The sequence below is a fragment of the Hemitrygon akajei genome, chromosome 16, assembly GCF_048418815.1.
Source record: "Hemitrygon akajei chromosome 16, sHemAka1.3, whole genome shotgun sequence".
NCBI lineage: Eukaryota > Metazoa > Chordata > Chondrichthyes > Myliobatiformes > Dasyatidae > Hemitrygon > Hemitrygon akajei.
In genome coordinates, this window is record NC_133139.1 from 2755315 (window position 1) to 2772001 (window position 16687).

The 16687-nt window shown below is 43.2% G+C and overlaps 1 protein-coding gene across 14 annotated transcripts in view; it reads right to left on the minus strand.

Annotated features, from left to right (window-relative positions):
- The window catches only part of gatad2ab (GATA zinc finger domain containing 2Ab), a 219679-nt gene that overhangs the window by 21145 nt on the left and 181847 nt on the right, over positions 1-16687 (minus strand). For 10 of the 14 annotated variants that reach the window (XM_073068099.1, XM_073068104.1, XM_073068102.1 and 7 more), the window contains 3 exons: positions 12997-13128; positions 9185-9373; positions 5422-5698 (listed from right to left, as the gene is read on the minus strand). In XM_073068099.1, coding sequence (XP_072924200.1) covers positions 5422-5698; positions 9185-9373; positions 12997-13128 — 598 coding nt within the window. The remainder of the gene's footprint in view (positions 1-5421; positions 5699-9184; positions 9374-12996; positions 13129-16687) is intronic. The other 4 variants (XM_073068113.1, XM_073068112.1, XM_073068111.1 and 1 more) reach the window with 1 other exon arrangement.

Here is a 16687-nt window from a genome sequence, read left to right on the forward strand (position 1 = left end):
AACATTTTTGCAGGAAAGTTCGCAAGTGCTTCTCGGGGGAGGGGGGGGTTTAAACTAAATTTGTAGGGGGCAGGGATCCAGAATGCGAGAGAGGATAGCGAGATGAAGAATAAAGGATAGGTGGGGACTACACGGTTCTGGAATATTAAGTGTGTAGTAGAGAAAAGGTGAGGCGGAACAAGTGATAAGGAGGACACGTACAGAGGGATGGTCTGACGGAACATGGAGTTAAATGTGCAGAAAGAATAAGTAAATTTAGGAAGGACAACAAAATTCAAGGGGCATATAGCCCGATGGGAGCTCGGGGAGCTGGGTTAAGCACAATAGGCAGCGATTTAAACAGAGAGAGGAGAAATGGGCTAAAAATTCTATATCTGAATGCACTAAGTGTCAGAAATAAGGTGGATGAGCTTGAAGCTCAGGTGTGAATGGGTAACTATGATATTGTTGGGATAACGGAGACATGGCTGCAGGGAGATCAGACCTGGGAAATGAATGTACAAGGGTATACGTGCTATCGTAGGGACAGAAATGTGGGCAGAGGGGGTGGGGTGGCCCTGTTGATGAGGAATGATTCAGTCCTTTGCAAGGGGGGGACATAGGATCAGGAGAAGTAGAGTCTGTGTGGATAGAACTGAGGAACAGTAAGGGCAAAAAGACCCTAATGGGTGTTGTCTACAGGCCACCAAACAGTAGCATGGATATTGGGTGCAAGTTGAATAGGGAGTTAACATTGGCATGTGGCAAAGATAATGTCACAGTAGTTATGGGGGATTTCAACATGCAGGTGAATTGGGAGTATCAGGTTGGTGCTGGACCCCAGGAAAGGGAGTTTGTAGAGTGCCTACGGGATGCATTCTTGGAACAGCTTGTACAACAGCCGACCAGTAGTCTTATGTAATTAACACGATTTGATAAGCGATCTTGAAGTAAAGGAGCCATTAGGAGGTAGTGACCATAATATGATAAGTTTTTATCTGCAATTTGAGAAGGATAAGGGCAGATCGGAGGTGTCAGTGTTGCAGTTGAACAGAGGAGACTATGGAGCCATGAGGGAGGAGCTGGCCAAAGTTAACTGGACGGATATCCTAGCAGAAAAGACAGTGGAACAGCAATGGCAGGTATTCTTGGGAATAATGCACAAGGTGCAAAATCAGTTCATCCCCTGGAGAAGGAAGGATTCAAAGGGGGGAAGGGGCCACAGTGGTTGACAGAGATTGCATAGCATTAAAAAAAAGGAAGTATGACAGAGCTAAGGTGAGTGGGAGGACAGATGATTGGGAAAAATTTTAAGGAACAACAGAACTTAACTAAAAAGGCAATACGGGGAGAAAAAAATGAGGTACGAACGCAAGCTAGCCAGGAATATAAAGGAGGGTAGCAAAAACTTTTTTAAGTATGTGAAGAGAAAGAAGATAGTTAAGAACAATGTTGGGCCCTTGAAGAATGAATTGGGTGAAATTGTTATGGGAAACAGAGAAATGTCAGAAGAATTTAATAAGTACTTTAGATCTGTCTTCACAAGGGAAGACACAAGCAATCTCCCAGATGTATGGATGGGCCAAGGACATAGGGTAACAGAGGAAATGAAACAGATTGACATTAGGAAGGAAACGGTGATGAGTAGACTGATGGGACTGAAGGCCGACAAATCCCCAAGTCCAGATGGTCTGCATTCTAGGGTACTAAAGGAGGTGGCCCTGGAAATTGCGGATGCATTGGTAATCATTTTCCAATGTTCCTTAGATTCAGGATCAGTTCCTGAGGATTGGAGAATGGCTAATGTTATCCCACCTTTTAAGAAAGGAGGGAGGGAGAAAACAGAGAACTATCGTCCTGTCAGCCTAACATCAGTAGCGGGGAAGATGCTAGAGTCCATTATTAAAGTTGAAATAGTGGCATATCTAGATAGCAGTGATAGGACTGGGCCGAGCCAGCATGGATTTACCAAGGGCAAATCATGCTTGACTAATCTATTGGAGTTTTTCGAGGATGTAACCAGGAAGTTAGACAAGGGAGATCCAGTGAATGTAATGTACCTCGATTTTCAGAAGGCATTTGATAAGGTCCCACATAGGAGATTGGTGGGTAAAATCAGAGCTCATGGCATTGGGGGGAAGATATTGACATGGATAGAAAACTGGTTGGCAGATAGAAAGCAAAGGGTAACGGTGAATGGGTGTTTCTCGGAATGGCAGGTGGTGACTAGTGGGGTGCCACAGGGCTCGGTATTGGGACCAGAGCTGTTTTCGATTTACGTCAACAATTTAGATGAAGGCATTGAGAATAACATCAGCAAGTTTGCTGATGATACTAAGCTGGGTGGCAGTGTGACATGTGATGAGGATGTTAGGAGAATTCAGGGTGACTTGGATAGGCTGAGTGAGTGGGCAGATACTTGGCAGATGACGTTTAATGCGAATAAGTGTGAGGTTATCCACTTTGGGACTAAGAACAGGAAGGCAGATTATTATCTGAATGGTGTAGAGTTAGGTAAGGGAGAAATACAAAGAGATCTAGGAGTACTTGTTCATCAGTCACTGAAGGTGAATGAGCAAGTGCAGCAGGCAGTGAAGAAGGCTAATGGAATGTTGGCCTTTATTACAAAGGGAATTGAGTACAAGAGCAAGGAAATCCTTTTGCATTTGTACAGGGCCCTGGTGAGACCACACCTGGAGTATTGTGTACAGTTTTGGTCTCCAGGGTTAAGGAAGGACATCCTGGCTATAGAGGAAGTGCAGCGTAGATTCACAAGGTTAATTCCTGGGATGTCCGGACTGTCTTACGCAGAGAGGTTAGAGAGACTGGGCTTGTACACGCTGGAATTAAGGAGATTGAGAGGGGATCTGATTGAAACATATAAGATTATTAAGGGATTGGACAAGATAGAGGCAGGAAATATGTTCCAGATACTGGGAGAGTCCAGTACCAGAGGGCATGGTTTGAGAATAAGGGGTAGGTCATTTAGGACAGAGTTAAGGAAAAACTTCTTCTCCCAGAGAGTTGAGGGGGTCTGGAATGCACTGCCTCGGAAGGCAGTGGAGGCCAATTCTCTGGATGCTTTCAAGAAGGAGCTAGATAGGTATCTTATGGATAGGGGAATCAAGGGATATGGGAACAAGGCAGGAACCGGGTATTGATAGTAGATGATCAGCCATGATCTCAAAATGGCAGTGCAGGCTCAAAGGGCCGAATGGTCTACTTCTGCACCTATTGTCTATTAAACAGTCCATAAGCAGGGTTGGTGGGATCCTTCATAATGTTGTGGTCCCACTTCCAGCACCTTTCTGTATACAGGTGTCCACCTCGCTGTTACGAAAGGCCTACATTAGTTACCTGTTTTCGCTAACAGAAGGTGTTTTCACTGTTATGAAAAAAGGCAGCGCGCGCCGAGTAGCCAAGCTCCTCCCCCGGAACTGCATTCTAGCCAGTATTGCTTAAACACGTGCCTGTGAGCATCTGTGCTTTATGTCGATTTATTTTGTGCATCCGTTAGCAAGATGAGTTCTAAGGTATTGGAAAAGCCTAAAAGAGCGTGTAAGGGTGTTATACTTAGCGTAAAACTAGATTATAATAAAGCGTTTTGATCGTAGTGAATGAAGTACGGATATAGTGAGTTTGGCTAAGGGTTTGTGGAAGTTGACAAAGATGATGTTGAAGAGGTTTTGGCATCCCATGACCAAGAACTGACAGATGAAAAGCTTATGAAGAGGAAAGGATAACAATTGAAACCGAATGCAGTAGCGAATGGCCCGAAAGTGAAGTCGTCCAGGAACTGAACATGAAGCAATTGCGTGACATTTTTGCTGCAATTGACGTCGCTGCAATGATTGCAGAAAAGTATGACTTTAATTTTGAAAGGGTACGTAGGTTTAGGGCATATTTGCAGCATGGTTTGAGTGCTTACAAAGAACTGTATGATAGGGAAATGCATGAGGCTAAGCAGTCAAGCATACTGTCATTTTTCAAGCTTTCCACATCAGCCACAGCAGACGACGAAACTCGACCTTCGACATCGAGGCAGGCAGACATAGAAGGTGACCTGCCTGCCCTGATGGAAACAGATGATGATGAGATGACACCCCAGTGTCCCACCACCCCAACCTCCCACCACTCAGCCTAACACACCATCATCAGTATGCTCGCTGTCTTCCCGATTCCAGTAAGTGAAACTACACTGTACCTACATTATTTCTACTTTATATAGGCTGAGTATTTTTATGTGTTATTTGGTATGATTTGGCAGCTTCATAGCTTAAAGGTTACTGGAAAGAGTGCTTCTGCCGAGAGCGCTTGTGCCGAGTGTTTTTGCCGCAAGTGCTGCCGAGAGCGCTTGTGTAAGATTTTCGCTGTGGTGGACAGTGCTGCAATAATTATATAAAAGTATTACTACTTTATATATGCTGTGTATTTATCAGATCATTCCTGCTTTTACTATATGTTACTGTTATTTTAGGTTTTATGTGTTATTTGGTATGATTTGGTAGGTTATTTTTTGGGTCTGTGAACGCTCACACATTTTCCCCATATAAATAAATGGTAATTGCTTCTTCACTTTACGACATTCCGGCTTACAAATCATTTCATTGGAATGCTCTACCTTTGAATAGCGGGGGGACCTGTACGTATCCTTGAAGGTGGGTAGGCTGGTGCCAGTGATGCATTGGGCAGGTTCAACTATCCATTGTAGAGCCTTGGTACTTGACATGTACCAAAATGTCATTTGGAGCAGATTTTGAAGAGAGCAGAGTGGAGGAGTGGTGGAAAAGCAAAGGGAGCTTGGGGATAGATAGAGAGAGGGGGGGGAAGAGAGAGAGGGGGGTGAGAGAGGGGGGTGAGAGAGGGGGAAGAGACGGGGAGAGAGGGGAGAGAGAGGGGGGAGAGAGGGGGGAGAGAGGGGGAGAGAGGGGGAGAGAGGGGGGAGAGAGAGAGGGGGAGAGAGGGGGGAGAGAGAGAGGGGGAGAGGAGGAGGGGAGAGGGGGAGAGGGAGAGAGAATGCGGTAATAGAGAGCAACAGACTAACTTGATAACTCTTTTGTGGGCCGACAAAACCTGGCTCCTCTCATCAGAGGAGGCCATGCAGCATCCACATTGGGACCACCAGACTCAAAAACTGTCACTTTCCCTAAGCAGTGAGGCTGATCAACACCTCCACCCACTAACCCACCCCATCATACCCCCAATCACCACTATTTTATCATTTCCTGTCATAGAGTAATTTTATGTAGACAATCAATCTATGTACAGAAGCTATCTTATGTATTTATACCTACTGTGTTTTTTATTACTATTGTGTTCTTTATCTTATTTTGTGCTGAAAACCAGATCCAAAGTAACAAATTATTTTGTTCTCCTTTACGCTTGTGTACTGGAAATAACATTAAACAATCTTGAATCTTCCTCCCCAAGCCACAACATTACCTTGTGTTTCTAGGAGGTTATGCACCACTTCTTCAAGACCGACCAGGTAGATAAACTCATTATTAGCAGCGCTTGGTAAGAAGTTCAGCTCCGGGGCTGGAGGTTTGGGCGGTGGAATTTCCAGCAACGTTTTCTCCAGCTGCTTGCGGAGAGCAAGCTTGGCGGCAGCTTGTCGGCTGGCCGGTGACTCATTGGAGTTAACAATGGATACTGCAGTATTGCTGCTAGCATTCGACTGAGCAGAGTTCAAAGATGAGGCTTTCATTGTATTTGAAGCCTGTAAAACAATTAAAGAAATCTAGTTGTGTGGAAGAAATGGACAATAGCAGTAAATTGAAGCAGACAAGAGCTCTTTGCCATTAAATAACACAAAGGTATAATATTTTCTTCTGGAATTAGTTCCAATATAGTCCTATCAACCATCAGCTGCCGTAAGAACTATGAAATAATTCCAGGGAGGTAGATATCATGAACAAAGCCAGCATTTATTGTCTGCAGGGCTTGTCACAACTTTTATACATTTGTGTGCGTACAAGTGCAAGCATGAGTGTAATTGTGACCAAGCGTGAGAATGTGTTCATTCTAATGTTCCCCATAATTTTTCATCACGGCAACTTGGTCTCACCCAATATATCCTTGGTCCTATCCATCTCTCCCCCATCCTCTCTCCAGCTTAACCCTAACCTGTTTCGTCTTCCAAGTTATAATTAAGAATCTTCAACTGGAAGTATATGATGCCTGATAGTAATTTTTGTTCAATTAGTGAGTTGAGGGGGCATGAAGCTAGAAGCTAAGATCTTCAGAGATTCCAATGTGAAAGTGCACTGAAAGAAAACCTCTATTTAGTGCAGGAGGAGGCACTCTTTTGATATCTGGCACAGGTAAAGTTGTCAAGGTGTGAGTGATTAATGGAGCCATAGGTATGATCTGCCATAGGATAAGTTTGAAGAGTTAAGTGACCTGTTTATGATACTACGTACTTGAAATTCAAGGAGCTTTACTTTGCAATCATAGCATGATATGTTGCAGCTTTTTACAACACATCTGTGTGGATGTTTCCTGGATTGGAGGACTTTGTAATAAGGAGAAAATGGCTAGACTGGATCATTTTCTGTGCGACAAAAGAGGCTGAGGGATGAGCTGATTAAAGTATATTAGATTACAGAAGATCAGAAAGTCAAAATATGTTTGCCATAAAAGGGTTATCAAAAACAAGGCATAGGTTTAAGATGACAGGTAGGAGATACTTAAAAAAGATGTGTGATTTTTTTCCTCATCAGAATGGTTGATATCAGGCCAGTGGGTGGTGTTGGATTTACACAAGGTCACCACTTCTACCAGGCATTCAAACAGACTCTGAAACAAGGCATGGAAGGATATTGTCCTGTACGGTGGGATTCATATAGATGGGTTCACAACAGTTAACACAGTTGCAGATTGGTAGGTATGCTGTTGTAGGCATTACAGAATCGTGGCTGAAAGATTCTTGCTTGGAGCCCAACGTCCAAGGATACACACTGAATCGAAAGGACAGGCAGGAGGACAGAGTGGGAGGTATGGCTCTGTTGGTAAAAAATGAAATCAAATCATAAGAAAGAGGTGACAGAGGGTTGGAAGGTGTTGAATCATTGTAGATTGATCAAGAGGAACTGCAAGACTCAAAAGACCCTGATGAGAGTTGTATACAGACCCCCAAACACCAGGAAGGATGATGCCTACAAATTACAATGGGAGCTAGCAAATGCATGCCAAAAAGGCAAAGTTACAATAGTCATGGGGAACATCAACATGCAGGTAGATTGGGAAAATCAGGTTAGTACAGGAGGGGGAATGCCTACAAGATGGCTTTTTAGAGCAGCTCGTGGTTGCGCCTATTGGAGTTTCACCTATTCCAGATTGGATGTTGTGCAATGAACCAGAATTGATTCGAGAGCTTAAATTAAAAGAACATTTAGGGGAAAATGTTAATATGATCAAATCCACCCTGAAATCCGAGGAGAAGCTGAAGTCAGATGTATCAGTATTACAATAGAGTAAAGGGAATTACAGAGGCATGAGAGAAGAGTTGGCCAGAATTGATTGGAAAAGAACACTGGCAAGGATGATAGCAGAAAGCAATTTCTGGAATCAATTTGGAAGGCACACGATATATACATCCCAAAGAGGAAGAAGTATTCTAAAGAAACGATGAAACAACCATGGCTATCAAGAGTAGCCAAAGCTAACATAAAAGCCAAAGAGAGGGCATATAACAGAGCAAAATTAGGTGGGAAGTTAGAGGATGGGGAAGCTTTCAAATACCAACAGAAGGCAACTAAAAAAAGTAATAAAGTAAAACAGTGGCAGATATAATACAGTATTAGGAAGTGTATGATCATACACTTTGGTAGAAGAAATGAAAGGGCTGACTATTTTCTAAACAGAGAGTAAGTACAAAAAAGCTGAGACACAATGGGACTTGGGAGCCCTTGTGGAGGATTCCCTAAAGGTTAATTTGGGCCTGTATTCACTAGTGTTCAGAAGAATGAAGGGTGACCTCATTGATATCTATCAAATGGTGAAAAGCCTTGATAGAGTGGATGTGGAGGATGTTTCTTATGGTGGGAGAGTCTAAGACCAGAGGACGCAGCCTCAGAATAGATGGGTGTCCTTTTAGAACGGAGATGAAGAGCAATTTCTTTAGCCAGAGAGTGGTGAATCTGTGGAATTGCTTGCCACAGGCTGCTGTGGAGGCTGTCTTTACGTATATTTAAGGAAGAGGTTGATAGTTTCTTGATTGGTCAGGGCATGAAGGGATATGGGCAGAAGGCAGGAGACTGGGGCTAAAAGGAAAAGTGGATCAGTCATGATGAAATGGCAGAGCACTTCAATGGGCCAAATGGCCTAATTCTACTCCTATATCTTATAATGGACATCTTGGCCACAAAGCCTGTTTCTCAATGATGCTGTGAAGCTTTATTGTACCAGATTCTGTTTAGTTTGAGCTAATGATACCATGAAGGCTGTGGTATATTCCACAACACATCAATGATGTCCCTAAGCACAGAACATTCAAGCTTCCGCAGTGGAATAAATAACCAGCACATACATTCCAGCTCCTACTTCACTTCACTTCACTCTTCCTCTCAGCCCACAACCCTTCCACTCCTTCTTTTCTCAGTTCTGATCTCCTGCCTTCTTCCATAACCCTTCATACCCAACTAATCAAGAATCTACCAATCTCTGCCTTAAATATACCCAATGACTTGGCCTCCACAGCCGCCTGTGGCAATGAATTCCAAAGATTCACCACTTTCTGGCTAAAGAAATTCCTAATCTCCACTGTAAATGGGCGTCCCTCTATTTTGAGAGGATGTCCTCTGGCCTTAAGACTCCTTCACCATAGGAAACACACTCTCCATTTTCACTCTATCAAGGTATTTCAACATTTGATAGGTTTCAATGAGATTTCCCCTCCCCTAAATTCCAGTGATTGGAGGTGGATATGATAGAGTCTTTTAAGAGACTCCTTGATAGATACATGGGAATTAGAAAAATAGAGGGCTATGGGTAACCCTGGGTAATTTCTAAAGTAAGTACATATTCGGCACAGCTTTGTGGGCAAAAGGGGCTCTACTGTGCTGCATGTTTTCTATGTTTCTTTACATTTCTGGATTCATTCTTGTGCTTTTTATAATGGTACATCATCCCACCCCGGCCCAAGAACCCAATCCACCCCGCTCTGACCACTGGAAGACCTGGTTCCCCTTGAGCAGTAGCTTACCTGTGGAATGTTGACGAGCAGGCTGGTGTTGGGGACATTGGCCACACGGATCAGTCCCTGCTGTAGAACCCTCTGGCCCTGGATGTGTACAGTGTTAGGCACCGATGCCCTGGGAGCCAGTAACAGCGGAGGTGGGGCAGTGCTGCCGTGTGGTCTGATGGTGTGGATTTGCTGAGAAACAGACATCGGCTAACAGAATAAGACAATGACAGATGGAGTGCGTGAATGGGTGGGGGGAGTGAAATGATAGCAAGGCAGAGATAAAAGGGAATGATTATTCAGTATTCCTGCAATATACATTGCACAACAGTGCAGCCGGTGGGGTGAGGGGGGGGGGGGTGGGAGAGGGGTTGGGTGGAGGGTGGTGGTGAGAGATGGGTTGGGGAGAGGGGGGTTAGTGGTGAGAGATGGGGAGTGGGATGAGCTGGGGAATGGAGGGGTCAGAGATGGGGGGGCTGAGCAACGGGGGGATGTGAGAGAGGGGTCAATTATTCTCCCACCCACTGCAGTCACACATGCACACCCAACCATAAGTAACTTGAGCAAGTTCCTTATGTACATCACTCAGAATTTCATAGTAACACTGAAGCTATCACAACACCAGCAGCTCTCTAGGTTCTTGAGATCATTTCACACACCGCAAACATACAGTTTAAGATGTAGGTATGGAGGGGCAACTGCACAGGATTAGAAAAAGCTGCAGCAAGTTGTAAACTCAGCCAGTTCCATCATAGACACTAGCCTCCCCAGCATTAAGAAAATCTTCAAAAGGCGATGGCTCAAAAAGGTGGCATCCATCGTTAAGGACCCCCATTATCCAGAAGATGCCCTCTTCTCTTTGCAACCATCAAAGAGATACATGAGCCCGTAGACACATACTCAACATACCAGGAACAGCTTCTTCCCCTCCACCATCAGATTTCTGAATGGACAATAAACCATGTACACTACCTCACTATCTTTTGCTCTCTTTTTCGCACTACGTATTTTTAAAATACGTGTTTACCATTGTGTTACATCACCTTTCTATTTAATAACACTTTTTAATCATTTTGGAACTGAGGACACTAATTGTAGTAGATTTGCAATTGGAAATTTTGTCCATTCTTGCTTAATATAAGACTTCAGCTGCTCAACAGTCCGTGATCTCCTTTGTCTGATTCTCCTCTTCATGATGCACCATACATTTTCAATGGAGCTAGATCTGGACTGGCAGCAGGCCAGTCAAGCACACGCACTCTGTGTCTACAAAGCCACGCTGTTGTAGCCCGTGCAGAATGTGGTCTGGCATTGTCCTGCTGAAATAAGCATGGACGTCCCGGGAAGAGGTGTTGCTTTGATGGCAACATATGTCTCTCTAAAATCCTAATATACGCCTCAGAGTCAATGGTACCTTCACATACATGCAACTCACTCATGCCGTGGGCACTGATGCACTCCCATACCATCACAGATGCTGGCTTTGGCACCTTTCGCTGATAACAATCAGGGTGGTCGTTTTCATCTTTGGCACGGAGAACTCGATGCCTGTTTTTTCCGAAAACTAGCTGAAATGTGGACTCATCTGACCACAGCACACGGTTCCACAGTCTTTCGGTCCATCTGAGATGAGCTCGGGCCCAGAGAACTCGCCGGCGTTTCTGCATAGAGTTGATGTATGGCTTCCTCCTTGCATAATACAGTTTCAAGTTGCATTTCTGGATGCAGCAACGGACTGTGTTAAGTGACAATGGTTTTCCGAAGTACTCCCGAGCCCAGGTGGCTGTAATTGTCACAGTAGCATGACGGCTTCTTAGGCAGTGCTGCCTGAGGGCTCGAAGATCACGCGCATTCAACAGTGGTTTCCGACCTTGCCCTTTACGCACTGAGATGTCTCTGAATTCTCTGAATCTTTTCACAATATTATGTACTGTAGATGTTGAAAGACCTAAATTCTCTGTAGTCTTGCGTTGGGAAATGTTCCTTTTGAACTGACTAACAATTCTCTCACGAATTTTGGCACAAAGGGGTGAGCCATGACCCATCCTTGCTTGCAAAGACTGAGCCTTTGATGGACGCTTCTTTTATACCCAGTCATGATACCTCACCTGCTACCAATTAGCCTGCTTAATGTGGAGTCTTCCAAACCGGTGTTACTTGAATATTCTGTGCATTTTTCAAACTTATTTTAACTCTGTCCCAACTTTTGTTGAGTGTGTTGCAGCCATCAAATTCTAAATTTGTGTATATTTACAAAATACAATTAAGTTGGTCAGCAAAACTATTGAAAATCTTTTCTTTGTACTTTTGTCAGTTAAATAAAGGTTCACGTGAATTAACATATCACAGATTTTTGTTTTTATTGCATTTTGGAAAATATCCCAACTTTTCTGGAAATGGGGTTTGTATATATAGCTTTTTTATTATGTGTTGCATTATTCTGTTGTCAAAAATTAACACATTTCATGACATGTCAGTTATATTAAACCTGATTCTGAGGCCATAATTTACAATGCTACTCAACCTGGGTCACATTAATTGATTTAGAGACCCTTTAAAGAAATTTGATGTCCAGACACTGCATTAAAAAAAATATTGATTGAGGAGATGACCACTTTTGAGCAGAAGCCAGTTCCAGTGAACATTGAATGGGGAAAGTGATACCATTTACATCAAGTTCTATTAATGCAGATACTGGATTTACACAAGTCGATGTAATTTTGATATTTCAATAAGGTCACTTTCATCCTACATTGATTGACCTAATTAACAGAAATCATTGCAGACATGGAGCACTGAGACCAGAGTAACAGAACACTAGTGGTAGTCTCTCCTGCATGGTCCCTCTTAAGCAAATCAACTATTAAAACTGTTGCTTAATTTACTTGCATCTCAGTAACCTGCTGTTTACAAAATGGATGGTCTAATTCCTGAACATGTGGTGAAGTAATCCATTGAAAAAGAGACAACCATTTTAGAAATATACCACAAACAACTATAGAAATTCAAGTTTGTCATCTGCCAAACCGGTTGTTGAAGATACACACTCAATGTTTTAGGAACAGCTTCTTCCCCACCACCATCAGATTTCTGAATGGTCCATGAACACTACCTCACTATTTTGCTCTCTTTCTGTACTATTTAATTCATATACATTCAGTGGCCACTGTATTAGGTGCAGGAGGGGAACCTGATGTGCATTCAGAGATGCTCTTCTGCACACCACTGTTGTAATGTGTGGTTATTTGAATTACTGTCACCTTCCTGTCAGCTTGAAACATTCTGGCTGATCTTCTTAGATCACACTCATTAACAAGGTGTTTTCACCCACAGAACACCAACTAACTGGATGTTTGTTTTTGTTTCTCACACCATTCACCATAAACTCTAAGAGACTGCTGTGTGTGAAAATCCCAGGAGATCAGAAGTTTCTGAGATACTCAAACCACCCTATCAGGCACCAACAATCATTCATAGTCAAAGTCACTTAGATCATATTTCTTCTCCATTCTGATGTTTGGTCTGATCAACAGTTGAACCTCTTGACCATGGCTGTGTGCTTTTACGTATTGAGTTGCTGCCAAATGATTAGCTGACTAGATACTTGCATTAACAAGGTATACAGGACTACCTAATAAAGAGCCAATGAGTGATAGTGAAAGTGTGTGTATTCATTCTTATTGTAATTTATAGTAATTTCACTCCACTGTTGCTGCAAGACAACAAATTTCACAACTTATATCAGTAATAATAAACTGATTTTGCTGGACACATTTCTCTGTTGAATGGTGTAAGACTTGGATGTTGTGCATCCCTCCCAGTCAGACACTTACCTGAGCTCCTCTCACTAATGGTGGCATCACGATCTGTGGGTTCTGCTGAGATCCAAGCTTTGAGGCCCCCTGTTGACCCCCACGAACCAACGGTGGTGGGATTACTGTTCCCACTGCACGTGTAGTGGTTACCTGCAAGACAGGTGTACACCTTTAGAAAGAGATTCTAACCACAACAAGCTATTGTACCACTATCAATATTTTCCACCTTGCCAGGATGTACCAGGGTTCAAAGTTTATGGACACCATTTACCCTCTGCACTTTCCCCAAGGAGCCTTCATTGGTGTTTTAGGCTGGACATTGAGTGACAATAAAATCCTAATGCACCTCCCTCACATTTAATTCCATTTAAACTCTGGCCTAAAGACAATATACCCAGAACCACATTCTACCGGAGTACCATTAAGATTGTCCTGACCAGTTACATCATGATCTGGTATAGGAAATGAAAAGCATCAGATCACAACAGATAGCGAGGACTGCTGAAGACATCATCAGGGTCTCAGGGCATACATCAGAAATGCTGCATACACAGTGCCTTCAGCATTGTCAAAGACTCTTTGCATCCTTCTCACAATCTCTTTCAACTTCTGCCATCAGTACTACAGACTAAGAACCAGAACTGTCAGGCTGGGTAACAACTTCTTCCCCCCAGGTTGTTAGGCTTCTGAGCACACTGCACGCATGTATACCCGGTCTGAATGTCCTGCTGCCTCTCGCTCACCCACTTCCCAACTCACAGACACACTCTTATCCTGCACTGGTCACTTTTCACTTTTACTGATGCTCCTTCACACATTTGTATGACAGCTTGTTTTATTATAATAGTGCCAGTAACATGATACTGTCAACTGCTAATCCAGACCATACCACTCAGGGACTTGTGTTATATTATTTTGTGATTGTATGTGCTGGTCTGTAACTATATGTGCAGTGAATTTGCTTACTGTGTTTTGCACCTTGGCTCCAGAGGGACAATGTTTCATTTAGCTGGAGTTCAAGTTGAAGTTTAATTGTCATTTGACCATACTCATGAATACAGCCGAATGAAACAGCATTCCTCTGGGTCAAGGTGCAAAACACAGTACTAACAATCACACACAGCACAAGGTACATATAATACATATAAGATAGCAGTAAGCAGACAGTCACACAAAAAAATTATATAGACCAAGTTCCTGAGTGTCATGTCCTATAGGTTGCCAGTGACTGGATGTTGTCAACAAGAACAAGCCTGCACCAAGACCAAGCCTGCGGCAAGAACAAAATCCAGCTCGTCTTCCATACAGCAAACACTGGCTAACAAAGATCCCCCTCATCTCTGTTCTAAATGGATGTGCTTTTATTCTCAGGCTGTACAATCCGGTCTGAAACTCCCCCACTTTTGGTAACATCCTCTCCACATCCACTCTATCTAAGCCTTTCAATATTCAATAGGTTTCAACAGATCCTCCATCATTCTTCTAAACTGCGGTGAATACACCCCAGAACCATCAAACACTCCTCATATTTAACCCCTTTCATCCCTGGAAACATTCCTGTGAACTTCCTCTGGACTAAAAACATGCTAAATTTGTTAAATCCAGAAAAATTATACCAGTGCCCAAGAAGAACAGCACAAGCTGCCTCAACAACTATCGTCCAGTAGCCCTCACATCTACAGTGAAGAAATGCTTTGAGAGATTGGTCATGGCTATAATCAACACCTACCTCAGGAAGGACCTGGACTCATTGCAATTTGCCTATTGCCACAATTGGTCAGCATCAGTCATGATCTCAATGGCCCTCCACGTGGCTTTGGATCACTTAGACAATGCAAATATCTATGTCAGGAAGCTGTTTATTAACTAGAGCTCAATGCTTAACACCATCATTCTTACAGTCTTGACTGAAAAGCTACAGAACCTAGGCTTCTGTATCACCCTCTGCAACTGGATATCGACTTCTTAACTGGAAAATCACAATCTGTGTGGATTGGTAATAACATCACAACCTTGTTGGCAATCAACATTGTTGCACCACAGGGATGTGTGTGTAGTCCACTGCTCTACTCTCTCTACCCCCAAGATTGTGTGGCTAGGCATTGCTCAAATACCATCTACAAACTTGCTGATGATACAATCATTGATGGCAGAATTTCAGATGGTGAGGAAGGGCATACAGGGACGAGATACACCCATAAGTTGAGTGGTGTTGGAGCGACAACCGTGCACTCAACGTCAGCAAATCCAAAATGCTGATTATGAATTTCGGACAGGGCAAGACAAAGGAGCACAAATGAATCCTCATAAAGGGATCAGAAGTAGAGCGGGTGAGCAACTTCAACTTCCTGGTTGTCAATATCTCTGAGGACCTCACCTGGATGCAACATATTGACACAGTTATAAAGAAGGCAAGACAGTGGCTATATTTCATTCAGAGATAGAGGAGATTTGATTTGTCAACTAAAACACTTGAAAACTTCTACAAATGTAATGTGGAGAGCAATGGAGAGCATTCTGACCAGCTGTATCATTGTCTGGTATGGCAGAGGGCAGCGGCACGAGATCAAAGGAAGGTGGTATCCATCGTTAAGGACCCCTCACCACCCAGGGCATGCCCTTTTTCTCAATGTTACCAAGGTAGGAGGTACAGAGCCAGAAGACACACACTCAGTGATTCAGGAACAGCTTCTTTCCCTCTGCCATCTGATTTCTCAATGGACATTCAGCTCATGAACATCACCTCACTAGTTTTTTTGGTAATACCTATTTTAACTTAACTATTTAATACACACACACATACTGTTTTTCCCCTCTATATTTATCATGCATCTCACTATACTGCTGCCATAAAGTGAACAAATTTCACAACATATGAAGGTGTTATTCTGATTCCGAGGAAGTCCCACAAAGATAGAAGTCCTGTGCTCAGGCATTAATAATCCTGCAAGTGCTGAGTTACCTATACTTCCTGGAGTCTCAATAGCAAATGTACATATTTATTTTGTAACCTATATCAGTTACAAAGCAATAGTTTTCACCCAATTCTGAATTTGTAACCCTAGTCATACCTCCCACACCCCTACACAGGCAATGCAATACTTGGAATTGTCATCACTATTTGAATGTGGTATTAAGGCCACAAAGGAGAGCAGCAAAGTCCTGTGAACAGCAATGAAGTAAAGGGTCAACTAATCCTGATTTTCATTTCTTAATAAATATAACCCAGGTCAGGAACAGAATGCCTCTCGAGATCACTTGCACCCCTATGTGAGGGTGACAGAACTTGTGTGTTTAACATTACCACAAACAACTTAACATTAATCTGTCAGCATCATACATGGGTGTAACTCAAGGGTGAGATGTCAGCATTACAGCAGTGCTCACAAATGCTGTAGGAACTCACCAAGCCAGCCAAAGGCAGCATCTATGAAAATGAATCAACAGTCGATGTTTTGAGCTGAGAGCCTTCATCAGGACCAGAAAGGATGTGGGAAGAAGCCAGAATAAGAAGGTGGAGGAAGGGGGAGGTGGTGAAGCCAGCTTGGTGTGGAAGGGAATGAAGTATGAAGCTGAGAGGTGATAGGTGGAAAAGTCAAAGGACTGGGGAAGAAGGAATCTGATAGTAGAGGAGAGTGGACCATGGGAGAAAGAGAAGGTGGAGGGGCACGATGAGGAGGTGATAGACAGGTGAGGAGAAGAGGTAACA